The 16,209-nt window shown below is 34.2% G+C and overlaps 1 protein-coding gene across 4 annotated transcripts in view; it reads left to right on the top strand.

Moving 5' to 3' along the window:
• Nucleotides 1-15,131, top strand: part of TTLL7 (tubulin tyrosine ligase like 7) — a 57,826-nt gene extending 42,695 nt beyond the window's left edge. Inside the window, exons 17-21 of one of the 4 annotated variants that reach the window (XR_001295276.2) lie at nucleotides 1,308-1,388; nucleotides 6,291-6,451; nucleotides 11,026-11,199; nucleotides 11,549-11,667; nucleotides 14,696-14,771. Coding sequence is in view for 3 of the 4 variants with exons in the window: in XM_013961423.2 (XP_013816877.1) it covers nucleotides 1,308-1,388; nucleotides 6,291-6,451; nucleotides 11,026-11,199; nucleotides 14,696-14,816 (537 nt within the window). In the remaining variant the exon portion in view is untranslated. Of the gene's footprint in view, nucleotides 1-1,307; nucleotides 1,389-4,535; nucleotides 6,022-6,290; nucleotides 6,452-11,025; nucleotides 11,200-11,548; nucleotides 11,668-14,695 lie in introns of those variants that run through there. The other 3 variants (XM_013961423.2, XM_013961424.2, XM_013961425.2) reach the window with 3 other exon arrangements.
• Nucleotides 15,132-16,209: the final 1,078 nt, after the last annotated feature.

Here is a 16,209-nt window from a genome sequence, read left to right on the forward strand (position 1 = left end):
ACACAGTATTTAAACCCCTTTTAAATATCTAACTAAGCTAAGAAATATCTAAAATCCCTTTTAAATATCTAACTAGCTAAGAAAGTAACATCAGCTTGGAAAATAATAAAAAAAAAAGACAGAAGTTCATTTCTCAGCCTGGTAGAAGAAGCCATTTTAAAGAACATGTGTGTTCTGATGTAGTGAGCACAGCCCGTGGTGTGCTAACAACCGTTTTGTGAGTGGAGACAAGTGCTTCAATCTCATGGATGAATTCTGCATTCATTCACATGAGGATATTATCTATTCATTCTTTAACTGAGGACATTATTCAGTCGGAAATGTCCGTTGTCTCATGAGCTTTCAAAATTTTGGAAACGTGTTGATTATGTCTCTAGTAATCTGTGCTATCTGTGGAAAAGAACTGCCTTGTATTGATGGCTGATTTCAGTGATTCTAGAAGACAGAGTTCATAACTAGCATACTTAGTTTCTCATTTTAGAAGTAGAATAAAATGCCTCATTAGATTTTCTCCTTCAGAAATGTGTGTGTGTATATACATATGCATGTGTGTTTGTGTATGCATATGTCCGTGTGTGTGTGTATACGTGTGTATATATATATATATGCACTCCATCTAGTGGTGCTTTCTAATACAGCATTTGCATGATTATAAATGCATTTCTGTATTGCAGAACTCTAATTTCTGTTGGAAAATAATATTTCATCATGGAAGGAAATAAGAAATGGTATATTAGTTGTCAGTAAGGCAGAACTTTCAATAGGTACCGATCTGGAATAGAATAGAAAGATAGGATAACAAAGCGAAAATAAAAATTCATGTTCAGAGCTCAAGCTATTTTGGGAGCGTTTAGACATCATAGAAGGAAAATATTGCAGTTCACATATGATCGTTTATAGGAAGGATGTTTTCAATGTATGTCTAGTGTCTTTTATGAAGCAAAAAACTTACTATTTAAATATATTAACAGTTATGCATTATTGAACTCTATTGCTGTGTTGAAGGAATCTCAACTGTGACAGTCAAGACAAGTTTCTACCTGCTTTGTAGCGTACAACTGTCAGAATCAGGTGGAAAAGAGGGTAGGATTAGACTGAAAGACTGCGAACATCTTTGCAAATGCTCCCCCACATAAATTTTCAAATATTTTTCTATTTCTTTTCGAGAATGAGTTCTTCTCATAGAGGTCTAGTTTGCTTTTAGATACCCACACTGTTTGACATTAGGAATGTCTGTGAATGAACTATCAGATTTATATATATATTTTTATGTATTTATTTTATCTTATGTTTTGCAATTACTACAGATTATGGATAATTGGAAACACCATAAAACAAAAGTGGCATCGTATTGGTTGGTAAAACTGGATTCTGTAAAGCAACGAAAAGTAAGTGACATGTATTTCATTATCTGAAGATAATCTTAAACAGACACACAGTGTTTAGTAGTTTCTAGCTAGGAGTGACTTGAGATGCTAGAATATTGGCCGGTAATACTAACATACATATGAGTTAATTCCATTGAAGGAAATGATGCTGCATATTTAGAGAAGCATAAATTATCCTGGAATATAATTTCAAAAACAAGCTCTTAAAAATTAGGCTGCCAAAAGAAAACCAAACGAATAAATGTTTAGCCCTCAGATCTTATATTTTTAGCAAACATTCTGGGAAGTGTATTGATTCAACAGATTTGACTGATTTGGGATGAACCAGTCAGCAATTTCAGATTAGGCATATTAAAGCTCCATTGTAGTTAGTGATATTGCACTTGTTTATTTGAATCTTTGACCCACAGTATTGCAACAGATCATGCTGAATAAGAAATAGACCTGCCAAGCAAAGTTTATTAACATTGTTTTACTGTTCAACTGAATGGTTTGGTCTTACAAAGGACTAATTAGATTTGTTATCATGCTGTCCTCAGTTCATTTCCTATCTAGGAGCTATTGTTGTGCATAGCATCTAAAAAGTTCTTAATCTGTTTAAAAACTGGCATATTATAGTATGTCAGTCATCCGTATGTCATGTCATATAGTCAATATGTTGTGTCAGTCAAAATCATCTTTCCAATGTAACATTTATTTTCCTTAATGTGGCAGAAGTTTTATTTGTGATTTCTGTTAATACTTTGGTGGCCTGAAAGCAGTATTTTGGGTCTTTCTCTACCTCAACCACTGACTCATTATGTGGATTAACATTTCTGTTTGAGGCACTTAATCTCTGTATGTCTCAGTTTCACAGTCTATTTTTATAGACCATAAAAGAAAGCAACTTAATCAAAATGCTGCATACATGATAAATATTATAATTAGAAAAGGTTGGTAGATTGTTACAGAAGATTGCCCTTCCTTAGCTTCTGCTACTGGAGATTCATGCTTTTAGCTGTCAGGTTTAATTTTACCTATGTCTGTCTGTCTTTTTTCTGTTGTTTTTTGTTTTTATCTTTTCAATCTAGTCAGAATTTTCTCCTGTAAACATTGTTTTAGAAAGCCTATAATAACGGGTGGTTCTGTCCTTTCTTTAACTGACAGTCATGCAAAACCAAGGGCACATTCTCCAAGTCAGGATGATACAGGTTGATGTACCAGGTCATTATTAAAAACAACTGTGTAGGTAGAAATGTAGATTTCTTTCTTGTGAGGACACCTCTTACAACTTAGCAGACTAACACTTCCTGAAGCACTAGTGGGCCCTTCATCTTTGGTTGCACTGGAAATGATTTTTTCTTTTTTTCTTTTTTCTTTTTTTTTTCCTCCTTTCCCCTTACTGCTTTTAACCTCGATCCCTTCAAGCAATCAGATAGTTATGCTTAGAAAGGTAGTTTACACAAATGTATTAACTTTGACAATGACATTGCAGCTAAGGACTGTCAAATGTGTAAGCTTTTGTGGATCTGAAGGAAGAGTGTTTTATATTCTAGTGGGGTGAGGTGGGGTAAAGCAGAAAACAGCTCAAGGTGGAGAGTATTTTTGCAAGTAAAGAATCTATCCCAAAGGTATCTTCTGCAACTTTGTGAAATATGAAACAAACTCAGTCCCCTTCACTATACTTTAGAGTTACTGGGAAGTTCTAAAATACGAGAAGAAAATACCTGGGCAGTGTACTAGATTTCACAGTGCTCATCCCTGACATAAGTTCTCTTAAGAATAATTCAACATGATGTAGAAAAATTAAACTCTTGCTCATATTCATAATGTCTACTATTACAGCATTGCAGCAGAGGTGCAGGAGGTATTTAGGAACAAGTTAAGAATAAACTAATGAAATCAATACATGATTAAATGAGGTTTAGTCTCCCAAGACTTTTAGGGGGAAAAAAAGAGACTCTTGTATGGGAGGAGCTGTGACTGCTGTGTTATCTCACTTCACATAATTTCTTTAAAATCTGTCTTGATGATTACCAGAGGGTCCATACATCTTGTTTTGAATATACGCTTTATATAGCCTCTTGTTCTGTTATACCTAGATAATTGGTTATGTTGAAGAAAATCATGTAAATTAAAGTAAACGGAAAGATGAAGGCAATGTAGGGAAATTAAGTTAAAAAAAATGGATGGAGGTTTCATGAAGATCTGGGCCCTTGTACAATGCCTTGTCTCCTTCCTTAAAGGGAAGACTGATGCCGTGTTTGCAAACTAAGATCAGTTAACAGAGACATTTTCTCCTATGTCATATTGGCGATGTCAACACAATAAAACAGTAAGAAAGTTTTTTTTTTTTTTCCAGAGTATTTGGCAATCCGCGGCTTGTTCTAAGATGCAAGGTTCAGACCTTAGATTTCTTCAAATCTAAGTGCTAAAGGAAAAGAAAAGACTGCACATTGGCATCATAGTTCTTAGTACATGCTTTTTGGGTTAATAAGAGAATCTGTACATGATAAAATTATTCTATTTTACACATGTAGACAAATTACTACTAGTTAATGTAACAAATTGTAAAGAAATGTATGGTTGATCCTTTATGTAATTTAGGGTCTTAGTTGGTTCAGAAGGATGTACGCAATGGCTGCTGCTGCAGTGGCCATTTTTGTGGGGAAAACCTTAAGTAGGGAAGGCAAGGGGCAAGGAAAAGGCTGCTTGTGCAGGATCAAGGTACTAAGCTAATGCTGCCAAGGGAATGTCTGAAAATTTGGATTCATCCCACAAGTGTGGGGCAGTTCAAAACCTGGGATTAGCTCCTGCAGTCACTAAACAGGACCACCATGGTTAGGTTATGATTTACTACAGTTTATATCTCACTGACCACAGGTATGGTTTTTAGTGTGTTATACACTTGCGTTCACAAAGATTCCCAACAGAGGACAGCATAATATTCACATAGGGTAATTACGTGCATGGAGTTAGCCCAAGACCTATGCATGCAGCAATCCTAAGACTTCAAAAAAGAGCTTAAGTAACATGTAAATGACATTTCATCCAGGCTATTAGTATTAGGCATCTACAGATTTTCTGCCCACTAAGCATTTTTCTTTACAAAGCTTCATTTTGCTATTGCAAGTGTTTTATTTATTTTTGCTTTGTTTCATTCATTAGGTCTAATCAGACTATTCACGAACAACAGTTTTTATGCAGGACCAAAAATTGAAGTTCTACACCGTGTTTCCATTTTTTAGTGTTACTTCTAAATTTCCTTCACCTTTTGAGCGCCAGATGTTTAGCCATAAGAATCAGTTTGTTATACACATGTAAAAATTTCCTGGGAAAGTACTGCATCTTCTGAATTTTTGAATTTGCAACATCTTATACCAAATAAATGAATATGTTCATCAATTCACCACCCGCTTGAGTCTGACGACAGTGTCTTTTGAAGATACCATTTTGCTGAAGAGGCAATAAAAGTCTCCCCTTTACAGGAAATCATGTTGATTAACTGACTTTTTTGTTAAGAGGCTACATGAACCATAGGCTTATTTTAGGATGGAATTTACTCTGTTCAGAGTGCTAGCGAGAGGCCTAAATACTGTCTTAGTGAACTTACAGCTGACATCTTAGGCCAAATACAATACCAGTTCTGTGTTTTGCAAATAATGAGTTCAAATTTTTGTTTGAAGACATTCACTGTTTACCACAGCAATGGGAATTTAAATATATGCAGAAAAGGAAGTATCCACATTGAAGTAAAAAAACATTTTGGTTTGGGTTGCAAATAAAAGTTTCTTAAGGGGAAAAAATTCAGGCCATATTTTAAAAGTTCAGTATTCTACACTACAAAATCTACATTTGTGAGGTGGAAGACATTCATGTAAGGATAGGTTTAGAGGATCAGGTCATAGGTATAAAATAATTTTTTGCCATAGACTACTTCATAAAATAAAAACACAAGTGTATATACATATGTCTTTTTGCATGCAATATACTTCTTTTTCTCTGTAAGTATATGCAATGTATAAACAATGTGAAGATTTTTGATTTAGGATGTTTAAAATTGGGCAAGATGAATTCCACCTTCTACATCCCAATTCAGTGGGATTTGCAAAGGTGTATCAAAGAGGAGCAATGTCAGCACTGTTTCCTGATGAGCTGGATATGCTGCTGCCTGGGAGTGTACGTATGTGTGCACTGAATAGCTAAGACTTCCTGGAGAGCAACTCACAGTGCTGTACTGAATGCAACTTAGAATTGTCATCTTTTCTTTGTCCACATCTTTACCTATTTGCATTTAAATGTAGTTTGTGTATAATAAATCTGTTGCATTTCTATAAACGTTGCTATTTCAAATATCTTGTTGCTGTTTTTTTTTTTAGTTTTTTTTTTATTTCACTGCACTGTTTCCTGCAAGAAAGATAAACTAAAATAGTCTGATCTAGGGTAACACTGAGCTCAACAGACATTAAATGAAAAGCAGCTTGTAGCTTTTCAGACCATTTTATTTTTCTGTAAAATAGATGGTATTTTAAAGGGAGGGTGAAAAAAAGACATAATCTTCAAGTATATAATATTTGGGTTTGTAATTACATTGCTTGTTGCCTGTAATGGTATCAATATTGTTTCTTTTTAAACTCTTTCTATCATTTTAACTAGCTCGTACTGAACAGACTGAAAAAAAAAATAGAAATGAACTCTTCTGTAATAAAATATTTTGATTTAGTTTTGCAAAATGTTATTGATGGAAAAAGCATATCATGAAAGTTTGCTGATGAATGCACAGAAATGAAATGTAGACAGCTGTGGGACTTTATAACTATGCAGTCATCTGTGTGTGTATTTGTGTGTGTATATGTGCAATCAGAGAACAGTTGGTTTTAGGTTTTGCCTTTGCTTTGATTTGCTTGGAATATTCTATTCTAGGTTTTAGATATAGTCAAGACAAGCGTTCGTGCAGTTCTACAGCGTGTCTGGAAGGCTCCAGACATTGAAAATTTACATTTGTACCGTCTTTTTAACCGCATATTTAATCGCTTACTTTGGAGTCATGGCCAAGGCCTGTGGAACTGTTTCTGTAATTCAGGGTAAGCCTATTACATTTATTTTCTTAATCTGCCTTCATAACTTCACAGTTACAGTCTGGGCTGGCATACTTTGCTCCTCGTTTTCATTCAAGAGAATTTTGTACTACATTGAACTAGTTAAAAAACTAGAGTATAATTAGAAATCTAATAATCTAGGCAAACCATTTCAATAATGGAAATAAACATTTAGGAGTCTGTTTCCAAATCTAATAATCTAAGGGAACAATCTAATTTTCAGAATAGCTGAGCTCTAGTTCAACTCCTTCAATTGGATGCTTTGCAGCTTTGAAGCCAGGCCACTGTAAATGTCTAACTTGGACTTACCATCAACAGTCATCATTGCCATATCTGTTTGATCTCAGGATTTGCAAGGGAAGAATTCAGTGACAGATCCAGCTGACACATTATGCCAAATGCAATGTCAGTTCTGTGTTTTGCAAATAATGAGTTCAAATTTTTGTTTGAAGACATTCACTGTTTACCATGGAAGTGGGAAGTTATATGCAAAAAAGGTAGTGTCCACACTGAAGCCAGGAAAAGTTTTTGGTTTGGGTTGCAAATAAAAGTTTCTTAAGGGGGGAAAAAAAAGGCCATATTTTAAAAGTTCAGTATCGTACCCTACAAAATCTACATTCATGAAATGGAAGGCATTCATGTAAGGATAGGTTTGGAGGAACAAGTTATGGGTATAAAATAATTTTTTGCCTTAAACGTCTTCATAAAATAAAAATACAAATATATAAATACATCTTTTTTATGCGATATATTTCATTTTCTCTATAAGCATATACAATGAATAAATAATGGCAGGGGTTTTGATTAGCTACCATGAGGTGATTTAGGAGATTTATTAAAAATGAACTACAACAAAAACATATGATATGATGATGGATATGTATGAACAAGGGAATCAGCTCACTATGTTCTTCACATATAATCATTTGTCATATGTAGAGAATGCATGTAAAACACTTGCTAATTGTTTCGCAACAAAATGGAATCACGTGATAAGAAGAATAAGAGACTCAGAGATTTGAGAGTATCCCATAATGTTGTCAGTTACTTTATTTTAGGATTATCTTCTCATTGCTGAAGGTTTGTTGTTGTTAACTATTGTTTTAACTCAAGCCATTAAGAGTCTTCATGTTTTTTCGCAGAGATGGACTCTGCAAGTTCCCACTTAAGAGATTGTCAGCCTTAAGATGTGCTAGAAGCAGCTGTTGGGAGTGTAGCACAATCCCTAACTATCCAAAAGTTAAAACTAGGGTGAGAAAAAGGTCTCTGTGTTTCCAATCTGAAACATTTCCTTTGCATAATCCTCAACAGCTGCAGGGTCCCTTCTTCATGCCAGCAGAGGTGTATGAAGTCTTGAGTCAAACCTCTATTTCTGTTGTCATAAAATATTATAATTAGCTTCCCTTTTAATAGCACTGTAATTATTTTGAATCTTACTTTTAGTGTGTCCTTTTGCAAATCTTTCAATATGCATGAAAATTTTCCTTTCAGATTTTTTTTTCCTCTGTAAAGAATGTTGGTTGCTCAAAACCTCTGAACAACTCTGCGGTTCAGCTGGCTCAGGAGAACAGTCTTTGAGCCAGCAGAAGAGTTCAATGAAGAGCAGGATTTCCCATGTAGCAATAATTTCATTCATGCAGAACGAGACTCAGCTGACTCTAGAGTGGAGCTAAATTATCTGACAAAGATCCAGTTCCTTCTAAGAGGGGTTGCTGTGTGAGAGAGTCTAAAAATACTGTGAAAATAATATACAAATATCCAGAATATGTAGAGGTCACTCTACACATAATATACCTAATACAGAATCCACAGAAGCAAGAAGACAAGGGCTTTTTGTACCTACCCTGTATTTTGTCTGTTCAGTTACAAAGATCATTCTCACCCTGTAATCCACAACAGAGAACTCATGACAACACCTCTGCAGCAGAAAGGCCAACCTCTCATCACTCTTCCTTAGCGTTAATTGCGCCATTTTAAAAATGGATTGGAATAAACTGTGGACATGTGTAGAATTTGGGAGACATGTTGGGAAGGGGTGTTGATATGTTAATTAAGAAACAACATGAATGTATGAAAATATATTGAGAAGTATGGTACTTCATCTATTAATAAGATTGATATCTTGGGAGAAGAGCAGCAGTAATAGCTTTAAGTTTCCTTTTGTTAGTTAAGATTTCTGCTAGGCATATGCTATTTTAGCAAAAAACCCCAAAGAAAGAAACTGAAAAACCCCAGTGAAATAATCTTGATGTAAATGCTTACATAAAGCTACATTTGTTTTACTATATGGTAAACAATTAAAATTAATAATGGGAAATGGTTAGACCCAGTTGACTTCAAAAAGTTTTAAAGAATAATGCATAATTTACAATATTACACAGTCAAGCATGATACTCTCTTCTGAATCTTGTGAGAACTCAAAAATTTCTTATTATCATATGGAAAATAAAGTTACAGCCTAACAAATTAAGTTTTCTTAGGTAACAGTACTCTGATCCCTGTTGAATACAGTATAAAGGAACATGAATTGAATCTGTGTAGCACGGAGAGGAGATTGCATAGGCATGTTTATATGAAACCTCATTAAAATTCATATGTATATTTCCAAATCTCAATCTTTGTTATTATGTTATTATTAATATATTCCAACAGGGTAATTGTATACCACTATGCTCATAATCGGCCATAGTTACAGTGGGCTACATATTCTTCTTCACTGATAAAATCCCTCATAACTGTGGGAAGGTGATCGCAGACCTCAAAGCCCAAAACTTAAGGAATGTATCAGGAGAGTTTCTATCAAGAGATGTTGGAGATTTATAAGTTGAATTAGAATGTAATTGTGTAGCACTGTAAACCTGGTGAAGAAATTCTTAGAACTTTATCCTGCTGCTTTCTTCTGGATATCACATCATAGAGGACAGAATGAAGACAGGAGATTAATTTTGATGTTGGGAGTTCCTATACAGGAAACAATATTGAGAAAAAGATATTAAAGAAAATAGTTCAAGTAGTAGAATTATCCTACTATTAGATAAAACAGTTTTGATGTGTTATAGACCGTATTTTAAACAATCCATTATATGGATAATAAGTAATGAGAAAATGCTTCTATCACTTGAAAATTATTTGGGCAGAACTGAATAGTTTCAGCTGGAACGTGCTATCTAGACTGGGGAGCAGGCTGAAAAATCAGTTAGATATACATGTAGCTCATGTATGCATGAGCATATTTTACTCATTAATGTTCACAATTGTATCCTAATACAGCATAATTTTTTACATCTCACTTGGCTGAAATAGACATACTGGTTCTTTATTGTGTACTAAAATTCTTTGATTTAAGGATAAAATCCTAACCCCAGTGATGTGAAATCTGCTATTGATCTCAGTGGAACAAGGCTAAATATCCTGAATGCCATGTTGAACCTGGACAATGGGTGCAATGAATTTTCCTCGCTCTGTGAAGTGATTCTTTCAGAAACAGAATAAAAAACTCAAGCTTACAAACCATCTGTGGTACTCGGCAATGTTTTGACCAAAAAAAGGTTTTCACAGGGCCCGTGCTGCCTTTGAAACATATACAATGATCTGTAATCTTATCAGAATTTTGTGCCAAGCATAACATATATACAAACACAAGTGTTAAGGTCTATGCAAAGGACTATTGTCTTCTTCTGTAATAAAACATACTTGTTTTACATCGATGTGGTAGGATTTGGGTTTTTTTGGAAAGGGAAATGGCTTTTTAAGAAAACAAAAGCACTCTTTTCTGCTTTTCAAGAAGGAAAGCTTATACAGATACAACTTGCAAGCTGCATTTAATTGGAAAAGACCAACTCCATTTCATCATCCAGATGACCAACCCCATATAACCAGATGGAACAATAAGTAGTATTTTAATGACTAAAATGAGAAACTCTCTTCTTTTCAGTATTTGATAGCTCATACGAAGAACAGAACATGAAATGTTTCTATTCATCTTTCGGCTGAATGAAACTAAGCAGAACATTTTGAACATTTTTTAACATATACTTTGCATGTATTAATCTCCTGTACATTTATTTAGTATTCTCTTATTATTATGATGGGCTTGCATTAAAATTAAAGTATTATTATGCTTTATAGACATTTAGAAATAATTTATTACTTTTATTAATTTCTTTAGTATCACACCATATTCACATGCAGGTGGTAGCTTGTTAAAAATAATCTGTTTTCTGTTATTCCTGTTGTAAGGCACCACAAAACAATTTTCTGACAGTAAATCTTTATGTGCTAAACCTACACAATGGCCCTATAAATGCTTTAGGGGACATACCAAGTGAAAAAAATGGCTTGTGGACATTTCAAATATGAAGATTAATCTCTTAATTTGTGTTTTGTACTCTCAGCATCTGCCAGTATTTGTGTTAAATAGTATGGGCCTTCCCTGTAAACAGGCAAGGTCATGCTTTTTCTCTTGTTGCTCCACTGTTAAATGTGATCAGAGCTGTGAAGCTCTTAGATTGCCATTTGCGACGGGGAACATGAAGCCATGTCTGTTTCCATGCCAACAGGAGCTCCTGGGAAACCATTTTCAGTAAAAGCACAGAGGTGGTGACTCCCGAGCAACTCCAGTGCTGCCAACGAATAGTACAGCTTTGCAAGCAGTGCCTGCTGGTGGTCTACAAGTACTCCTCGGACTCGAGAGGTTCCCTGACTGGAATTAGCCCCAAATGGGATGATACAAGGTAAACATTTCAATACTCTCTATTCTCTTCCTTAATTATAATTACAAAGGATAATAATGGGCAGATTTCCACCTCTACTGCTGCAACCCAGAGAAAAGCCATTGGCGTAGTTCACTCTATGTGTGTCGTCCCGTCCCCCCCCCAAGTCAGTGTTTCCCTTGATTCTGAGTTTCTGCCATTCTAATCTCTCTTGCTCCTTCATGAAGTCTACTAACAGGAGACTTGTTAAACGTGTTTTGTGTAAAACTACACTTATTAAAGACTTGCTTGCCGATTGCCTGAGTAGTCACAGCAAGAAGGGCATTCTGTATTTAAGTGAACTGAAAATTTCCTTTCTTCCCCTTCTCAGATCCCTCAAAGTCACTGATTCCTGATTTGCATTCCTAGAGGTATCCTAACATGTATTATACTTCGGGCTTCACATTCGCAGTTGGATCCCATAGGGGCACAGCTCCAGCCAAGGGTCAGGTAAGTGCCATCTGATTTACTGTATTGCACAGTTTTGCAAAGTTGATTTCTAAAACCTGCAGATTTAAAAAGTTTTATTATTTCATCTCACAGAGCACAAATATATTTTAAAACCTTGCAAAACAGCATCATATAGTAAAAAAATTGTTTGGCACTTACCTGAATCTCCATTGGCTGGTTTAGTTTTCCAACTGAATACAATAAAGATTATAATATTGTCAGTATAGGGATTGCTGAAAATGCTCCAAGTGTGGGTGTCTGTGATCTGCAATTTAACAGTCTTAGATGGAGAATTAAATGGAAGTTTCAAATTACTTAGGTTCCGGATTCTATTCATGATGGCAATTAGGATTATTATGTATATAAACTTACAAATAGTTTGTTTATATAAAACATCTTACAGACATTATTTCATAGAAGGGCTTTATGAGTTAAGAATATCATATGAAAAGCAAACCTTTGATATATTACCTGTTAAACGTATATAACTTAAATGCTTACTTGCTCTATCTTGAACTAGTTAGTTGATATACTGTACTCATTTGTTACTGTTATATGAATCTTAAGGTGCTCTAACATAATTTACAACACCTAGAAACTGAATTTTTTTGGTCACAGCAAAAACATAAGTATCTTAGCCACAAAACAAATCATATTCAATATTAATATCTACTGAACTATAGCAAGAGTATGGTAAAGTCATTTGGATTAGATAAGACTAGAAAATCTTCAAGCTTGCAGTTTTATTGCTTCTACTGTTAATACTGCAGAAAATTTTTCATCATAGACAACCACAAACTATTCAAACTGATCAGATTACTCAATGTCCTGCAGCTAACAAACCTGCGTCTGCAAAGTAGTGACATGGATGATCCAATCGCACTTTGTCATCTCCAGTTTCTGTGTTTCTTTCGATACTGAATGGAAGTTTATTCATAAATTTGAAAGGCCGGAAGGATCTATGCCCTAAATATCTGTATGTCTGCAGCAATGGAGTTGTCATGACAACTATGATTGATTAAAAGTTGTAGTCTTCATGTTACTCTCCTCGAATGTTACACCTATCCTGTGGTTACAGTAATATGCTAGTTAACCATGACATTCTGAATTTATGAAACTGAATATGTGTATGGAAATAAATGCTCTTGCCCATTCTGCCCCACAATATGTAAGATAATGAACTGTTTTTCTAGAAATGGGAAAATCACAGTACCATTTCACTTTTCATCAAAGTTTCTATTTTTAAATTATCAAGGAAACTGTATATAAGGATCTCAACTACTAATAATAGTTTTCTTGCCTGAAAGTAAAATTGTGTGAAGTGCAAGAAGACAGCAGAGTATAATTTAACAAATGTACAAGATGTTCATTTTTCAAGACTTTTAAAAATCTAATTTGTAGAACTTCTTTGGGGTTTTTTTGAGCAGAAAACTATTTTAAAGCTTTGTTTTTATGACTAAAGTTTTCAAAAATTGCAAATGGATACCTCTTTAGATGGGGAAACCTATTTGTACAGAGAGAAAAAAAAAAGGTATAATGAAAATAGAGCCACAAACTTCTTTCTTTGTCACTTTTTCAAATTAGTTCTCAATCTCAGCTCCTAACTGTAAATCCAGTGGATGCGATGGAGAGAATGAATAGGAGTATTAATGTAAATGATAAAATTTTTTCTTATAAAATTTAGAATGTAAATAAAACATAATGAGAGCTCAAAAACTATATCAAAATCTCTTAAAAATAATAGCTAAAACACAAACTACATAAGAAGACTGACCTTTCACATTTTGATAAATTCACCTTTATTACAAAAGATAAGATGCATGGAAAATACCATCTACTCCTAGATCCTTACCACTTGCTAAATAATCTTATGCATAGCATACTTTGAGAAGCACTGGAACTTTTTAGTGTATTGTCAAGCAAACGTAGGACTCAGACTTGTGTGAGATAGTGAATTGTCAAGCCTCAGCTCACCACCAACCCATGCAAAATTAGACTTTTTTGGTAAATTGGTTTAAAAAAAATAAATATAAAATTGAATTGGTGATTACAATTTGATAATAAAAGCTTCTCACAAGGCTTAAACAAACCAAAGATGCGCACTTTCAATGTATACATTGTTTCCTATTAACAGTTGTGACATTGCTCCTATCCATGTGATTAGTAAGATTAATCTTTTAACTTATTCATGATTAATCAATATGATTCACTAGAACGATGCAATAATTTTTAAGCAATAATTTATACAATGTGTTGTGTTCCATTCTAACACTGCACATCATTCCTTATGAAATTCTGATTTAGTACGGATGTTATTTTTGCACACTTACTGTGATCATCTAATGGCTTCTGTAATTAACTATTAGGACATGATAATACAAAATGGAATTAAGAATGAATATTAGACATATGATGAATTAATGTTTGTAGTGTTATATAAAATATAGGCTATATTGCTGCCTGATTTTAAAAAGTAAATAGTCACTGATGTAACTTACTAGGTCGTAGCATCCTTGTTTCCTGTTTAACTAGAGTGGTGATGATGGGATGTCTGTTTTTAGGGAATCAGAGCTGGAAAGTGAAGCTGATTTTTTTTTTTTTCCTACATGACTTTTTTTGCAACTTAATTTCTTATAAGCTAGTTAACATCAATTGCAGTTTTTACACAGTTTAAAATGAACAAATATTACTATAATAGCATTTTAACTCAGTGAGTGAAATCTAGTTTTTGATTGCAGTGTTACACAGGATGCTACTGTTTTATTTACCTACTTTTTTTTAAAAACAAAGGGCTGGCAAGATGTTTGATTGTCTTACAGCATCCTGTAACTTTGCTAAGACTATCCCTGAGCTAAGGATCCATTTCCTAAGGTAACTAATGCCTAATGCCCTGTACATTATAGAAATGATATTTATTGTGCATAATTTCTTGCATACAACAATTGTATGGCACATGAACAACTAGTTCTTTTGCTCTTGAATGTTACTTTGCCTGTAAATTCTGCTGTATTTTTCATATCATTTCTAGGTATTTATTGCCAGGACCTTCACAGTTCATCATGAAATCATCTTCGTCCAACCTTAGCTGCAGTTCATCTGGAATGCCTCGTCCTAACATTTTGTTTACACACAGATATAGTCACTTGTGAAACAAAAGGAGAATTGCTGTTCCTTGTAAATAATGGCACTCCATTTTTTTCAAATTAAAATTTGTGATGGAGCAGAACATAAGTATTGTTATATTTACTACCATATTATGATAACATTTAGCTGAAAACCTATTGCAAAAGCATAGCCTTTCTGGAAACATAATAAACCTTGTTTAAGTTGTTTACACACATATGTGAAATGTGTAGCTCTTGCTAGGTTTATAAGGAATTCCTTCCTTCTAGAAATGTTATTTTTGCTGCAGAATATATAAAATGGAATTGATCTTGAAGATCCTATTACAGTGTTACATTATTTTATAAGTAGAATACTTTGACTTAAATATTTATTGTAAAATATACTATTTATTGTCTCATATGTAATTGATCCTTTAACAAGATAGATGATTAAAAAACTGTAGTAGAACAGTAGAACAATAATAGTCGTTGAATGTAGTCTGCTCATTTCTAGGACACACAACCCCCCCCCCCCCAAACTCTACAAGCTAAATCTAAAGCAGGCCTCATTTTATTTCTCCTCTGAAACTACAAGATCTATTTATTCATGTTATCCTTCTTTAAGGAGATGGTATAGTATCTTTTAGTCAAAGTCAAGACAATCTAATAGGCAAATATGAAAAATATCAGTTCTGGCATTCAGTTTCTAATTGGATTCTTGTAATAAAACAGAGGCCAATGTTTGTTACCAGACTTTCATTCACATTACCTATGTCTTGTGCCTTTAAGTTTCCTTTGGGAGCAAGCAGTCATCTGCAACTCATACAAGCATGCATAGTGCATAGTTTTTCTGTTTTACTGCACAAATGGTAAAGCAGACATTTTTAGAAATTACTGCAGCTATAATATATTATTGAACCCTAAACTAATTGGTTTGATGTAGTTTTTAGCATACAATCCAGTATGTGCTGTGGAATGTGTCCTGGAATGGACAGTATTTTCTAGCCTTGCTGACTCCTCTAAATGCAGGCAATATAATTCAGTAGAAAGCTCTCACTCAGGTTCAGCTTCTTGGGCTTGGCTGAAGGGAGCAATAAGAAACTGACATATATCAGAGCCAGAGCAGGAACCCAGGAGTAACAGGACTTGTAACTGCAACACCTCCTTCAGGTATTGCTACATGCACCCATTCATCCCATTCAGCATTGTGCCATATGGGCCTTACTCATTACATAAATAATTATTAAAAATTCAGTTAGTTTAGATTTAAAAATGAATTAGGTTTTCTAACAGAGTAAAAAAGAGAGTAGTTATTATTTACCAAAGACCTGTTTACTTTTCAATAATGTAGCCTTGAAATTTTGTTTGGAAGTTATCAATGTGTTTCGGGTAATTAAAAAAAATAATTTAGGAGTTAATTGTCCTCAGGAGTGAGTAT

The sequence above is a fragment of the Apteryx mantelli genome, chromosome 8 (assembly GCF_036417845.1).
Source record: "Apteryx mantelli isolate bAptMan1 chromosome 8, bAptMan1.hap1, whole genome shotgun sequence".
Classification (NCBI taxonomy): Eukaryota; Metazoa; Chordata; class Aves; order Apterygiformes; family Apterygidae; genus Apteryx; species Apteryx mantelli.